The following is a 15621-nucleotide window of genomic DNA, read 5'->3' as shown; positions in this document are numbered from 1 at the left end:
GGAGTGTGGAGGCCAGGACTCTCCATCCTGGTATCTCCTTTGGGAAGGGCTGCATTAGCCGAGTGGGTCTCTCCACCAGACTGGGCATGAAGCAGGTGAAGCCCAGCCATTTTAACGAGATAATTTTTTTGTCTTTGATTATGCCTCAGAAAAAAAATAAAAAAAAAAAAAAAAAATCCAGCTCTCCCTTCCCTGGTTGCAGCACAGATTAATAACGAAGCATCAATGCTTTAAGAAGGCTTTGGATCAGATCCCAAGAGGAGATTTAGACAGTGTTTGTGCTGGAGTATTATGATACTAAGAACGGGTGCATCCTCTAAATCTGCTCACGCTTGTGCATTCAGTACTGGATAATTTTGGCTGCTCCGGAGGTGCCAAGGCCCCGCTCCTAACGCTTACCCCAGGCAGGGCAGCAGCAGGTTAATAGGTGGAGAATGGGAAGGGCGCAGCGGTGCCTTGAAGGCTGGGATCAGGCACTCTCCCTCCTCCTCCTCACTGGTCTCTAGAGGTGTCAACTCCTTCCTCTGCAGATGTCCAGAGGTGAAACCTCTTCCATACCCAGCAGGAGGGTTTCAGCCCGTAGAGAGGCGTCCATCGTCCTGTGCTCATGCCGTGGTGTCGTGGGGCACACTTGGGTACCGTTTATTTGCTGGTGTCTTCATGCCTGAGCCTCCACCTGCTCTTCTGAGCTGCTTGTGGAGCACAAAGGCTCAACGATGGGCTTGCATTGACCTGTTTTGGGCCAGGCAGTGCTCCTCCGTCTCCTGGCCCCGCGGGCAGCGTCGCAGATGGGGACGGAGCTGCAGCGATGACTCTGGCTCTGCTCACTTCCAGTTGATTAGCCAGGGAGAAAGGGCCAGGCTCTGGGCACTGCAGAAAATGGACACGGACCCATTGGCTTCATGGGGGCTGGTTTTTTCACCAGTCAAGCATCTATCTGGCTGCAACGTTAACCCTTCCCCTGCTCTTAGCTCTCCCTTTTGCACCATGGAGCCCTTTCATCCATGGGTTGTTCCTGCTAAATTGGCTTACGCCGTAGGAGAGACCCCCGTTCTGGTGCCTCAATATAGGGGTAACTTCTTGGGGTCATGGTGGAAACAGGAATGGTGGCCACTGAGGTTTTTCACCCCCTCTGGGAAAAAAATCCTTTCTGCTCCACACTCTGGGACCAGTGGGGTTTCAACAGCTTTTGCCTTTCTGCACGATGCATTCATTTTCAGCCAATATTGCAGATTCTTGATGCTTTGGGGATCCTCCTGCGCTGGAGACGCGACGGATGATACCCCTGCAAAGCTGTGCTGGGAGCCCGCGGGGTTTCCAGCGCGTGGCTCAGAGAACCAGCTCCTTTGGGCCTGATCCAGCCCTCCAGAGGGGGCTGGACTGAGTTCCTCGCCCCCCCGCCTGCTTCCACGTCCCGGAGGCAGCTTTCATGGGCTCTAGGGGGTATGTCCCAATTCAATAACCTTTTGATGCATTTTACCTTAAAATACTCTTCCAGCACAGAAAAGCGCTCCCTGCCCCTTGGTTTTGTCCTTGTGCAAAAATGACCGGTTTTAGTCCTCCCACCGTCCGTCTGAGCATCATCGCCGCGCTCTCGCCTCCTGCGCTTTCAGTCGGTCGTGAACGTAGGTTAAGGGGAGAGGGGACTGTAAAGCATCCCAACCACTGTAACGCTGGGAGGCTGGAGAAGCTTAACGGGGAGCTCTGAAGTGATAGGTGGGAGAGGGTTTCTTCTCCCCACCATGCAGGTCCCCCCGTAGATTATGGGGCAAATGGTCTCCCTTGGCTGGCTGGAGCTCACCCTAGGATGGGGGAGGCTGCAGCCCTGTTTTATTGCTTTGAGGTTTATCCTGTAATCTGGGCATAACTAATCAGACACGATGGCAGCAGCCCAAGGCAAGGCTATTTTTTTACCATCAGGGACAGGGACAAGTCGTAGTGCTTTCTACGGAGTTACAACACGACAGGCAGCAGGTCTGACCACCATGGGAAAAGGGCAAAGCTCCAGCTCTGCTCCTGCCTGGCCTTCCCTTAAACCAAGATGCTCTTCCTAGAATCATAGAATCACTTTGGGTGGAAAAGACCTTTAAGATCATCGAGTCCAACCTTTAACCTAACCCTGCCATCCCACCACTAAACCATGTCCCTAACCACCTCATCGATCCTTCTTTTAAATCCCCCCAGGGATGGGGACTCGACCACCTCCCTGGGCAGCCCATTCCAGAGCCTGACAACCCTTTCAGTGAAGAAGTTTTTCCTAATGTCTAACCTAAACCTGCCCTGGTGCAACTTCAAACCATTCCCCCTCGTCCTATTGTCGTATTCCTCCGCTGTGTTTCTGTTGTCGTCACTGGGTTTTTTGTTATATCTCCAGATAATTCACACAGTGAGTTCCCTGGGTGAGAAAACGCATCCCTCCCGTGCAGTGAGCACCCGCCATCCCAGCTTACGTTGCTTTTCTCCTTGTTCGAGGTTCCCTGGCTCACTGGTGCAGGATGCAGACGGCTCTGGTTGACTCCATCCCTTCCCAACTCGCCTTGAGTTGTCCCACCATTGCCCCCAGTCCCCTTACAAAGAAGGAAGCACGCCAGTTTGTCGCTCAGAGTCTGGGGCTGGTTTGTTTTCTTTTTTTTTGCAAGCCACACCCTGGTAAGCAAGAGCTTCCTACAAAGTATTTGCACGCCTGCTGCTCCGAAAGCCTTGCGGAGCTGGTCCTACCAGTCATCTGAGCGGGTGTAAATACTGTAAGGATTGCTCCGGGATGAGGAAGGGAGGGGATTTCTCTGCCGAGCAAAGGAAAGACTTGCAGGGGTAAAAGATGCAGCTGCAAACTCTGTTTTTGCAAGGAGCCAGGCCTCCCGCTGCTGCGTGGGCGTTGGATGGGGATGGTGTCCGCTGGCTGCTTGCCCGGCAAGTCTGGCTTTCGGCAGCCTGGCAGGTCTTCACGCAGGAGCAGGAGAGCAGTGATTTATTTATTGCATCTGATGCGGGGCTGTGGCCAGGGCTGCAGCAGGTTTCCGTCCCATGCGGGGAAGTGAAACTCTTCCCCATGTCGTGGGTATGGCTCGTACATACCCCGCGGCTCGCTGCTGCAGCTCAGGGCTCTGCAGCATGATATCTAAAGAGATACGGAGAAAGGACTTCCAGCAGGAACCCTGCTGGGAAAGGAGGCAGGGGCTTAATTCCCACCCCAGAGCCCTGGGCTTGCTGTTAACCGTGTGGCAATAACATGCCCTGAGCCTGCAGACAAGCTGGTGCCCACTCTGGCTTCGGGCAGTTTCCAGACAGACATTGGAGTGGTGACAGATATTTTTGCTGGGATGAGGGCAGGGGTGCTGGATCCTGCTGGTGGGCACGGCAGCAGGAGCAGGCTCCATCCATGCTTGGCTGCAGCAGAGCAAGAGGTCTTCAAAAGAGGCCAAGTCCTCCCCTGGCAGAAATCTTTTGACCTGGGTGGATGGCTGCTTTTTATCCTGTCCGTGTACGGTCTCTCCTGATGCTGCTGCCTGCAATCCCAGCCTCTGGGGGATGCCCCTTCAGGGCAGCCCCAGGAAGGCGAGCACCACAGGGCAGAGGAGCAAGGATTTTGGATTTTGTCCCCAAGCATGAGATTGGAGTTGCAGGCTGAGGAGCAGGGTTTTGGTCTCACTGCTTGTGCTTGTGGCTTGGTGATGGGTTAAGTTTGACCTGGGGAGCCTGCCCAAGGGCACATCTCGCGGTGTTAAGGAAGAGATAGCAAAGGGCAGGGTCTTCTTCTGGGTTACCACAGGAAGGGCCCCAGAAAACCACGTGGAGCCCCATGGGCTCAGAGGTCCTACCTTGCCCTCTGGATTGCACGGAGCCAGACGACTTGGGGCTGCATCACATGGCGATGGCTGATCCTGTTACAGAAGTGCTAGGAAACAAAAGCAAACAAAGATGGGTGCTGTATCAGAGCATGACCCCCCTACTGAAGAGTGTGTTGTGCAGGTGCACGGAGACCTCCTGCACTTTCTGGAGGTCACTGTCCCTTGTAAAATGGATCAGTCCCTCCCTGAGTATTTCTGCTATGCACAAAGAGATGAAAGTATCTCCACAGGAGGAGATCATAGAATCATAGAATCCTAGGTTGGAGGGGACCTCGAGGATCATCTACTCCAACCTTTCGAGGCAAGAGCACAATCTAGACAAGATGGCCCAGCACCCTGTCCAGCTGAGGCTTGAAAGTGTCCAATGTGGCAGAGTCAACCCCTCCCCTGGGGAGATTATTCCAATGGGTGACTGTTCTCATGGGGAAAAATTTCCCTCCCATGTCCAATCGGAATCTCCCCAAGAGCAACTTGTGTCCATCAAGTTCTGTCCCTACCCCAGCAAACACTGCAACGCTGCAGTGCATGTCAGCCACGGTGCGTAGCAGTGGCTCTTGTAGTGCCGGTTGGCTTTGGTCATCCAGATGTAGGTCATGGACCAGCTGTGGCCCATGGGAGGTGTCCATCTAACCTCCAGGAGATTATTCCAATGGTTGACTGTTCTCATGGGGAAAAATTTCCCTCCCATGTCCAATCGGAATCTCCCCAAGAGCAAGTTGTGATAGGGAAGATATTTCATAGGGAGATAGGGAAAGCTGGGGTCTAGTCCCTGCCTGGTAGCAGGCTGCAGCCTTTCAGCTCCAAGGGCCGTATGGAAAACTCTTGCCTCTATATTAGAGAAGAGCAGCACTGCTGAAATGAAGGAATAAGGGGGAAAAGTTGGCTGAGAGGGTGGGGGACTTGCAGCATCCAAGGCAGAAACACGACTTGGAGAGCTCAAACTGGGACAGCGGGAACTCACATTCAGACCTTTCAGCTTCAAAAGCCAGGTGGATCCAGTAACAAAGGTTTCTAATAAACTTTCACAAATTTGAGGTTGTTCAATCTACCTGAGAGAGGCTTCTCTCTTCAAAAGCACCAGCAACTTGAGTTGCTGGAGGCCTTTAAATACAACTTCTGTACTTGTGATGCTTCAGAAGAGTCACGGAAAGAAAAGCTCATGAAAGACAGGGAGGGAAAAGGCAATAAAAACAAAAAATGGCAGATCTTGCTGGTCCAGCGTGAAGGTTTTGCAGACATGGGGAATGCTCTTCGAAGTCAGGCAATACCCAGGTGTGGCCTGGATATTTGCTGTTGTGGCTATGGGATTTATAGGACATGGGGCTCGGGAAGGGGCTGGCAAGGGGATTAAGAGCCTGTAGAAAGGAAAAATTGAAAATGGAAGTACCAAGTTGGAAGGGGGCAAGGAGCAGAGGGCCTTGGTGCTTTTATTCGGGTCTAGGTCAGGCAAAGAGAAAATGCTAAGGCTGCTTATTAGCCCAAGCTGGGAGATGTTGTCTTGGCAGAGGTTTGAGTCCCAGTTTGTGGCCAGGAGCTGTAGGGTTGGCGGCAAAGCCTGGGGTCAGAGGCAGCGGGGAGCCCTTGTTGGCTGACATTGCAGGTGATGTATGGATCCTGCTTGGTTTGATCTCCAGCAAGTCAAGGGATACATTTGTGGTGTTGGCCAAGAGTCTCTCAGGAGGAGACCTGAAGGACTGGGTTCTCCATGCCTCCAAGGAGACAGGGCTTTGCCTGCACCAAGGGGCAAAGATGAGGGAGAGAGAAGCAACCCATAGCCCTGGGGACAGTGTTGGTGTTACGACGTGATCTGGGCTGAAGCTGCAGGAGGGATGCTTTGGATCAGCCAGAGGGACAAACAGCAGAGCTAGTCTGGGAGGGACGATCTTGTAGGATCCAGCTGCCTCGATTCAGGCTCCCACAGAATAGCTGCAGCCCCGTTATCTCTTCTGCTCCTTGGGCACGCGTCTCCGTGTCTTTTGAAGTTCAATTGCTTTAATTATCCCAGAGGCTGCAGAAGCTATTGAAGGCAGAGCATTTGCATGGAGACGTGCTGCATTTTATCCGTGCCAATGATGAGCTTTCTGAATGAATTTTCCAGTCACCAAGACCTCTTAACGAAGCATCTCTGTGACCCATAATACCCGGAAAAAAACTCTCCTAGGCTACCTCAAGCAGTGCCCTGTGACTCTTCTGTCCTTCCCTCTAGCCACATCACGGAGGTACAGGTCTGTCTTCAGGCCATAATTTTTTTGCCCAGCTGGCAGGAAAGCCAATGTGAGTGTATTGATGTGGTGCAAGGCTTCCAGCGGAGTCTGTGTGACCGGATTTAAAAGAAGCTGGTCCAGACGTTCAATTAGAAGCCCTGAATAAATAATAGAAATAAGCCCGCTCCTACAAAGATGGCATCCTTTTGGGTTTGGTTTTTTTTTTTTTTTTGGTTGTTTTTTAACCAGTGGTGATCAAAGTGGGTGCTGAGAAGGACGCAGCACTCCTGTAACCTCGTGGGGTGGGTGGCCTGTGTTCAACGTGATGCATGTGTGGGGTGACAGCCCTCTTGGGATAAGGAAGGCCCATGTGGCTGGACAACCACAGATGGAGGGTGGCTTGATTCTGCATGCCTGACTCTGCTCTTCCTAGGCTGTATTTCTCTGATGGCTGAGAACCTGCTCTGCATGAGCCATGCCATGTTTGAACCTAGACCTTGCTAGATGTTACCAGCCCCATGTCCCTGTGCTGCTCCATCCCGGTATCGATCTAGCAAGTAGCGGGTGGGGGGGGGGCCTGCCTAGAGAAGGTTCCTGCTGTCAGCATGGTTTTGTTGGGAAGCCCCAGGGCTCCTGAGTGAGCTCAGGAGTGCTTTGTTGGTGCTGGTGCTCTGTGCTGCTCCTTGCAATTATTAACCAGGGTCACGGTCAGGGTGCTGGGGCGCGGAGGGTTAGCAAAGAGATGGTTGTCTCCAGGGGCTGGGTACTGACAAAGAAAATTAATTCACTTTTCAGTGCTTGTCCTGCAACCTTGCCTGGTCTACAAGGGTTTTTAACTCTGCTCTGGGCTGGGGAATGAGCCTAAAGTGAGGCGTTATCTGCCGTGGTAAGGCTGGCTCAGTGCCAGCACCTGGGGACGTGCTGGGGGGAACACAAAACTGAGCTTCTGTGTTCTCCTCGAACCAGGAGTGGGTTGGACCCAAGGCTGGAAGCCTTCCTCTTCCCATTGCTTTTGGGTCTGTCCTTCTGCCATCTCCTTGTGTTGTTCTTCCACGTCTGTCCCTGCAGGTCCTGCATCTCTCCAGCCTCCTGCATTTGCTGGTTCGGTGGGGGCATGCAACCACCAGCTTTGCTTTGAGCTTGTTGCTCCTGCCTGTGCCAGGATACCTTCAGACATATGTCCTGGACCCATCCAACCGTAACATCTGCGTTGAGCAGAAGGACCAGTCTGGCTGGTGCCACAGAAGCGTTTTGCGTGCCCTGCTCTTGCCAGGCAGAGCTTGGCGACAGCGCGGGGTTATTGGGGTGTTTACGGCGCAGGGCTGCCCTTTCTTCCTGCAGCTCCAACAACTCTGTTTGCAAACGGTGACTCATATCTGCAAGGAATGAGGAACTCCTGAGGCCAAACGCGTCCCCCTGTGAGTAATCCAAGCGAAAGGGAGCTCCTGGCCATCACCCCCAGCTGGCTCCTGCAGGAGACGGGCATCCAGGGATGCCCAGACTCTCCTGTTCACCCCAACCTTCCCAGGAAAAATCATATTTGAACACTACAAACCCACTGGCTGGCTGTGTCTCTCCCTGCGACGCCTTGTTGCCGTTAAGCAATGAAGGGGCGATGTTCTGGAGGAAAAAAAAAAAACAACAAACCCAGAGGAAATAAGCAAGCACGATAAAAAATGACGTGCGTTGCTGGAAACGGCCTCCAAATGTGACACCTTATCTTCGGCTGATTTTGTGCAGATGTTGCCAGCCAGGCTTGCTGGGGTGATACGGAGTCACTTGCGATAGTTTTCTGCTAGGATGAGTGGCCCTGGCCCCTTCCCTGGCTGTGCTGCAAATGTATGTTTTAATGAAAGATTACTTTTTTTCTTGTTTGTTTTTTTTTTTTCCCCAGGAATAGCCAGCTGTCAGACAGTACCTTCCTCTGTAGGTCTTGGAGTGCTTTGCAGAAGGGACCTGAATCCCTGCAGATGGAGAGTGATGCTTTTTTTCAAGCATTGGACTTAGGGCCAGGGTTTGGGGGTGGGATGGCAGGGTTAGGGGAACGGTTGGACTCGATGATCTTAAAGGGCTTTTCCAACCTAAACATTTCTATGATTCTATGATTTTTCCCACTCCGCAGAGGAGGAGGTATCATCGGTGAGCGTTTGCCGTACATGGTTGCAGAAAGCCGTACCGATGCAGCGGGATTACTCACTCAGAACAAACAGCCCTTCGCCCCGTCAGGATTTTTTGAGACTAAATCTACTACACTGAGTTTTTCAGTGGGGGGAACTTGTCCCCGTGTACATGCACACAAGATTAATCCTCTGGCTGAAAGGTCCCGTGTTGTGGATTCAGACCCCAGCTGTGCTGCAGCAAATCACTGGCAAAAATCAGAGCTTGATATAAATATAATTAAGTGTAAAAATGGTTGTTTTGCCTTTAGCCTAGTGGAGTTTTTAGCCCTTAGGTGAGAACAGCGATACCACTGGATGAAGGAAAGAGATAAAGGCCAGAAAGGGACATTTAATCTTCCATTCTTCAATAGTTTTGTTTCAGCAAGTAACTGCTGTAAATGCTCAGAAATTTGCATTTTGGCTGAAGCAGCTGCTCTGGAAAGACGTCCCAACTCTGCTCAGAAACATCTGGAGGTGAACTACCTATGGCTTCTCACAGGAATTAGCTCCCCTGGTTAACCCCAGTCAATTTGAGAACATATGATGTCTTGTTTTCTAATTTTCATCGGCGTGACTTCACCTTCCAGTCCTTGCGGACGTTGCTAATGCAGGATGCTACGCGGACTGGCTCCAGGCCATGCCACTCCAGTTCCAAAGCAAAACTACAGTAGATGCACAGCTGGGAGCAGGAAAGGGCTTTGGGAATATGGCACAGACCTGCTGTGGACCATGAGCTGCTGGTCCTGATGGCCTTTCAGTGGGAATGCTGTTTTGTAGCCCAGGACTCGAGGCTTTTTTGTTCATAGAGATGTTGGCTAAGAGGTGTGGAGCCCTCATCTCGTGTTTGGTGTGGAGGGTGATTCACGGTGCAACTGCATGTTCCCTGGAGAAAGGGTGTATAAAGCTGTCCTCGCATCATCAGTGTTTCCTCCAGAGGCTTTTGTGTTGGGAGGCAGGAGGGCAACCCCAGTGTTGTCCCATGCCTGGCAATAGAAACACCCAAGGAGGCTGGAAAAGAATATTTAAATAACATTTTTGGAAAGAGCCTGATTGCTCTGAGCACCCTGCTGTGGGCTGCAGTGTTGTAGGTTGCCCCCAAAAGACTGCACCTGGCTGGGGCTTGAGCAACCACAAGCCTGGTTCCTACGTTGTCTTCTCCTTGGCCAATCCTATGCTTTTGCAATGCGATATCAAAGATGTGTTCAGTGAGAAGGGAGCTGGAGAACACAGGCCAGCAGATCCTGTCCTCCAAGGACAAAGTGTTCTGTCTGACCCTGAGGCATACAGGTGTAGGATCTACAAGCAAGGAGACCTTTGCTCCTGGCTGGGGTGCAACCTTGCAAGTGTGGTGAGCCCGTGCCAGCTGGTCACAGTACGGGAGCCTCCGAGCTGGAAGGGAAGGAGAGGAAACGGTTTGTGGGAGAGGAAGGAAAAGTCTTTCAGCAAGTATTTGGTCCTGGCCAGTGCAACAACTTTCAATCCTCCCCCGTTTCAGCGTGGGGAGCCGTGATGGTTACCAGCTGGCAGGAGCTTGGACGCCTGGATGCTGGAGGTGAAAAGGGGGAGTCCACAACGCCCCTGAGTCGTACCTCTGGCTCCCTCCTCAAATGAAATAGTTTCTTGTTTAACTCCTTCGGGGCTGGTCTGAGGTTGGGCTCAGACCTCTTGTTTCCCAAAATTCAGCCCTGCTAAGAGGGCTGTGAGTTTGGATGCCCCTCGCCGCTCACACACCAATGCCCGCACATGCAAGTGTAGGGTTGTTAATTTGGACCAGGTATGAAAACGCCCAGTTCTTGTGCTCCTGGGGTGTCCTAGCTTGGTGCAAGAAGGCAAAGAGCAATTAGGCAGCCCTTGAGCAATTTAATGTGGCAGATCTGAAGTTCAGCCTGGTAAGCATTAAATGCTGCAGATTAGAAGGAGTAATGAATTTTAACACTGCCCTAAGAACATTCCCCCCGCCCCTTCCTTTTCATTATTTTCCAAGGTTGTGGTTTTTTTTTTTTTTAATGATGCTTAACAGTATCCCTTCTCGTTCTGCTTGGCATCTCCTTTGCAACTCAAATCCATCTCCACCTTCTCAAGTGAGAGCAGCCCCGCAGCGAGGACAGATGGCTGTCAAGGTGACAGTCACCATGGGGTGAGAGAGCAGGGCAAGGAGGTGGCACTTTAACCCCAGGCAAATTTTGGGTGGCAGAAAGGCTGGAGCTCCTCAGCCAAGAAGACTGTGGTCCTGTTCTCATAGGGATGGACACTGCCCAGGGCGTCTCATGGAAGTCAGCATTGAAAGGGTCATTGGAAAATGCAGCTCCAAGCTGCCATTGCAGAGCTGCCCCGGGGAGGAGCAGTAATTTTATGAATGAAGAGCCAAATGCCAGCCCTTGGCCACAGGACAGGCTGCAGAGCAGCATCCAGCATCTCCTGCATCAAACCCGTAACTCCCACCTTAATTCTTCAGGCTCTGGAAGGGGCTGCCCAGGGAGGTGATTGAGTCCCCATCCCTGGAGGTATTTAAAAGAAGGGCAGATGAGGTGCTTAGGGACATGGTTTAGTGGTGGGATGGCAGGGTTAGGTTAAAGGTTGGACTCAATGATCTTAAAGGTCTTTTCCAACCTAGACAATTCTGTGATTCTATGAACTCCAGCATGGCTTTTAGAAAGGCACCGGACCTCCCTCCCCTCCTCTCCAGGCTCTCTTCCTAAATCCCGCTGGTTCTTCCTGCACAACCTCCCCTGGAAATGTCCTTTCCCATCTGTCAGCCCAGCTCATGCCCCAGTCCAAGCAATTCACCTTGCGTCTCAGCTACTGGCAGCATCCTTCTCTCTCAGCCTGTTGTACTGGTGCAGAAGGCAGCTGCCTGGGGACGTCTCCCCTGTCCTTCACCCCCTTCCTCTGCTGGAGATCTGGAGGTACCTCCTTCCCTGGCCCTCTGGGCAGGGTGGATGCATGTTTTGGCTGCTGGGCGCATTCCCTGACTGCTCAGTGAGGCTGCTTTTCTACAAAGAGTAGATCTGGTGTATAATTCAGGTCTTGATATTGAGCCGTTTATTTTTGAGGGCAGGTGGGTGCGCTTTGGCCTCTTTGTAGAATCATAGAATCATAGAATGGTTTGGGTTGGAAGGGACCCCTAGAGGTCACCCAGCCCAACCCCCCTGCAGGGAGCAGGGACACCTTTAACCACATCAGGTTGCTCACAGCCCCGTCCAACCTGGCCTGGAATGTTCCCAGGGATGGGGCCTCCACCCCCTCTCGGGGCAACCCCTGCCAGGGTTTCACCACCCTCATTGGAAAGAATTTCTTCCTTAGATCCAGTCTAAACCTCCCCTGCTTCAGTTTAAAGCCATCCCCCCTTGTCCTGTCCCAGCTGGCCCTACTAAAAAGCTTGTCCCCCCCTTTCCTCTGGGCCCCCTTGAAGCCCTGACCGGCCGCACTCAGCTCTGCCCGCAGCCTTCTCTTCTCCAGGCTGAACACCCCCAACTCTCCCAGCCTGGCCTCAGAGCAGAGGGGCTCCAGCCCTCGGAGCATTTTAGTAGCCCTCCTCTGGCCCCGCTCCAACAGTTCCACGTCCTTCTTGTGCTGAGGGCTCCAGAGCTGGACGCAGAGCTCCAGGTGAGGTCTCACCAGAGCAGAGTAGAGGGGCAGAATCCCCTCCCTCGCCCCTCTGGCCACGCTTCTCTTGATGCAGCTCAGGGTAGGGTTGGCCTTCTGGGCTGCCAGCACCCATGGCCAGCTCATGTCCAGTTTTTCATCCACCAGCACCCCCAAGTCCCTCTCGGCAGGGCTGCTCTTGATCCTTTGTAGCATGTGGGAACTGGTCCTGATGCCAAGGAGAAAATCCCGTGAGGATCACTATAAGCCCTTTATAGTCAGCACCTCAATGCATTGCTGAGCTGCCTTCAAAGGCTCCTGTGTGTATTAATACTTTTTTAGCTGGCCCTATGCAGGCAAGGTCCTAGCAGGTCCTAGCTGCTCTCCACAGGCTGCTTTGGCCTGTGAGCTAAGATGTTATGGAATCATAGAACGGGTTGGGTTGGAATGACCTTTAAAGGTCACCTAGTCCAACCCCCCTGCCATAAGCAGCGACGTTTTTATAATTATAAACAGTAAAATCTCAAATCCACAATCTTGGAGGTTCTTCACTGAATGTTCTCCGTGTTATTCCTCCATATCGGGACGTAGGAGTAGAGAGACGTCAGGGTACACGGCTTGTTGGCCATCCAGTGCCAACAGTCTCCTCGTGGGAGGTGCATTGGCCTGTCATACCAGTCCTTCCTATGCAGTCCACTCAGGGTAGCACCTCTCTTGCAGTTCAGATCACATTTAATTAAAGGCCTAATTGCCCCTTTGTGCAGTTATTTGCAGTCGCTGCATCTCCAGGCATGGGGCTGGGACCTACTAGGTGATTCAGAGAAAGGTGGGTGGCATGAAGCAGCCCCCAAGATGCTTTAGCAACGCATCTTCAGCAGCAGAGACCTGTGGAGCAGCCAACAAGGGGGTTATTTTGGGTTCACTTAAGCTCTGAGTGATGAGCACTTGTGCTGCTAATCAGGCTGATAAATACCGTCAATTAAAATTTAGGCTTTGCTCTTCTGCTTTGCAAAGTGAAGTGTTTTCGTCTCTCCCAGAGGAGGGGAGGCTGGCTGGGTGGGCAATGCTCTTGGAGGATTGCTGCCGTCAGCACAGGCATCGGTTTCACTCTCAAACACCTACTTTCCTTCAGCTAATCCCAGCCATTCATTAACAAGGGATGTGACACCACTCCTAAATTCATGCCCAGCTGTAAGTGGTCATATAATCCCTGGGATTTTGGATGCTTCCAGATTAGCTGCTTCTAATTAGCCTCTATCACCATTTCCTTGTCCCAGGGCATGTGATGGCTTTAAGTGTTCGTGGATGTTCACCACAGTAAGCATATAGTTTCTATATGTCTCACTGGGAGATGTAGGCCAGCTTGTTGGATGCATCTGCCCGCTGGATGGGGCACCCTTTGTTTTACCATGGGTGATGTTGGAGACTGCAGCTGGGATTATGTGGCACAACACCCCCCCCATTTCTTTAGGAAAACAGACTAGATTTTTCCAGACTAGGGTCACTAATGGTCAATGGTTTGAACAGGACACATCCCGTTTTGGGGAGAGAACATGGCTGTTATAAATAAAAACAGAAAGAACTTTGGAAAAAGTTCTGTGATTTAGTAAAGGGGACAATGTAGAGCTCTCCCTTCCCTTATGCCTGCTGTGGGACCAAGGTGACTCAATCTGCAGGGTGGAGGGATGAGGACCTGACCAAAGTGGTTGGTACCCAGTGACCATACAACAGGGATGAAGGAGAGGTGCTGCAGTCATTCGGAGCGGGGGGCATTTGGAACAGGCTGCCCAGGGAAGGGGTCGAGTCCCCATCCCTGGGGATATTTAAAAGCCGGGCAGACGAGGTGCTTAGGGCCAGGGTTTAGTGGTGGGATGGCAGGGTTAGGGGAACGGTTGGACTTGATGATCTTAAAGGTCTTTTCCAACCCAAATGATTCTATGATTCTATGATTTGGGCAATGGTTTCCTGCTGTCTTCTGGATTGTTAAAGTCACGTCTCTGCCCTGGAAGCTAGACGCTTGTGAAGACAGAATAATTAATCCAGAAACACGTGGTGCTCTGCCAGGAGGCCTTTTTTTTTAATTAAAACCAGATCTGATAAAGTCTACTGAGAAACTGGTGTCTCTGATGAAATCATGAAATGTGTCCGTGACTCGAGGCCGCGTGGTGGGGGTGCTCTGGGTAGGGCTCAGCCCCCATAAAACCTATGCACACCCAGTTTGCAGGGGATGTCTTCTCCTCCTTTGCCTCTGAGGGCTGTGTTTTTCCCAAATAAGTCACAAATAAAGGCAGGACACCAGTTATTCTCTCCTACTGTGCCTGTTTTGGTGGTGTTTGGCCAGCTCAGGGGGGGAAATGGGAGTCCCATGTCCCAGGGATCTGCAAGGTGTGCTTGAGCTTTGAGGTGTCATCCATCTCCCCTCGTTTGGATGCAGGATTTTCCCTGCCTGTTTAAATTGGTGATGGAGCACGCTGATACCTCCTGGAATGGGCCAGAGGTGCTTCATGGGACTATAAATGTGGGGTCTAGCAATGTAGGACAGCCAGATCTGGGGGAACGGCAGAGACAGAGGCTGGGTGGTTGTCACCAGCCACGATGTCTTAGTCCTGCCACCCAGGTGCTGTAGAGGAGGATTGGGTGTCCCTGGCCAGACCCTGCCCCGTCTCACTCCCGCTCTGCCTGTCCTCCCAGGGCTGGTGGGGAAGGATGTTTTCCTCGGTGAAGCCCTACGAGAACCAGCGCTACGCCTCCCTGAAGAAGGACTGTCAGAGGCGGAAGCAGCTCTTTGAGGACCCACTTTTCCCCGCCAACGACGACTCACTGTTCTACAAGTCAAGGATCCAGGGCATCCAGTGGAAGCGGCCAAAGGTAAGCGTGCCCGTCCTCTTGCACTTCGACACTGCCTTACACCATCTCTGCTCTCAGGCATCCCCGAAAATGCACAGTGCATCCTTCACCAAAGGTGCCAAGCCCCAGCCAACATCCCCTCTTCCCAGCAGGGTTTATTTGCCCAGGCTCAGTATCGTGAGCCTCTGGGGTGCCAGGGAGACCTGCTGCACCCAGGTCCGGGCTGTGCTGCTCCCAGTGAGGCCCAGGAGCAAAGGAGGCTCCTCTGTGCCTCAGTTTACCCATGCATAAAACTGAGAGATGGTTTGCAGCCAGGTTGATGTTGGGTACTCTTGTTAAGCCCGGTGGGTGCAGGAGGCCAGAGGGTTGTCTCTGAATACTTTCGGTGGTCCATTTGGAAAGGGAAAAGAAGATAAGCTTTGGGTAGGTGGGGTGGTTTGGAGGTCTTTGGGAGGTGGGTGTTCTCACCCATCCTTCCTCTCCTGTGCAAAACCCATGTCCTCTGCAAAACGCTCTCTGTGTGTCCTCCGCGCTGCTGTGTCTGGCATGGAGGCTGGGGGTAACATTGCCTGTCCCCCAGTGCTGCCTGTTCCCCTTCTGCTGTCCTCAGAAGGACAGCCTGCCCGCCCAAAAGATGCACATCAGGGTCTGAGGGCACCACGTCTTGGGGAATTTGTATGCCCTGGCATGGCCATCTGCTTGGAGTTGACTATGAGACCACTTCTCTGACTGCCGTGAAATGCAAGACACCCCAGGGAGCAATGATAGCTGCGCCTGGGGAGAGGCAATATCACAGCATCTAACACACCTGGGTGTCTTCCCTTGCCCGTGGGGAGCAGCAGCCCTTGCCGCCCAGCCCGTGCTGTCTCACCCACGGCTTGGTGGCATTTCAGCATGGCAGGGTCGCCTGAGCTGCCGTTGTCCTCCTTGCCCCCGCTGGCAGCCCAGAAAAACAGCCGGCCCTTTGGCAGACAGCGC

At 52.5% G+C, this 15621-nt stretch overlaps 1 protein-coding gene across 3 annotated transcripts in view; it reads left to right on the top strand.

The window, feature by feature from the left end:
- LOC104124763 (calpain-5) overlaps positions 1 to 15621 on the top strand; it is a 64464-nt gene that overhangs the window by 2845 nt on the left and 45998 nt on the right. For all 3 annotated transcript variants that reach the window (XM_035892704.1, XM_009637140.2, XM_035892705.1), the window contains exon 2: positions 14488 to 14664. In XM_035892704.1, the coding sequence (XP_035748597.1) occupies positions 14488 to 14664 (177 nt within the window). The remainder of the gene's footprint in view (positions 1 to 14487; positions 14665 to 15621) is intronic.

Source organism: Egretta garzetta, unplaced genomic scaffold (genome assembly GCF_000687185.1).
Source record: "Egretta garzetta isolate BGI_Z169 unplaced genomic scaffold, ASM68718v1 scaffold323, whole genome shotgun sequence".
Classification (NCBI taxonomy): Eukaryota; Metazoa; Chordata; class Aves; order Pelecaniformes; family Ardeidae; genus Egretta; species Egretta garzetta.
Note: the sequence above shows the minus strand (reverse complement) of the source record. Positions and strands in the feature narration are given on the sequence as shown.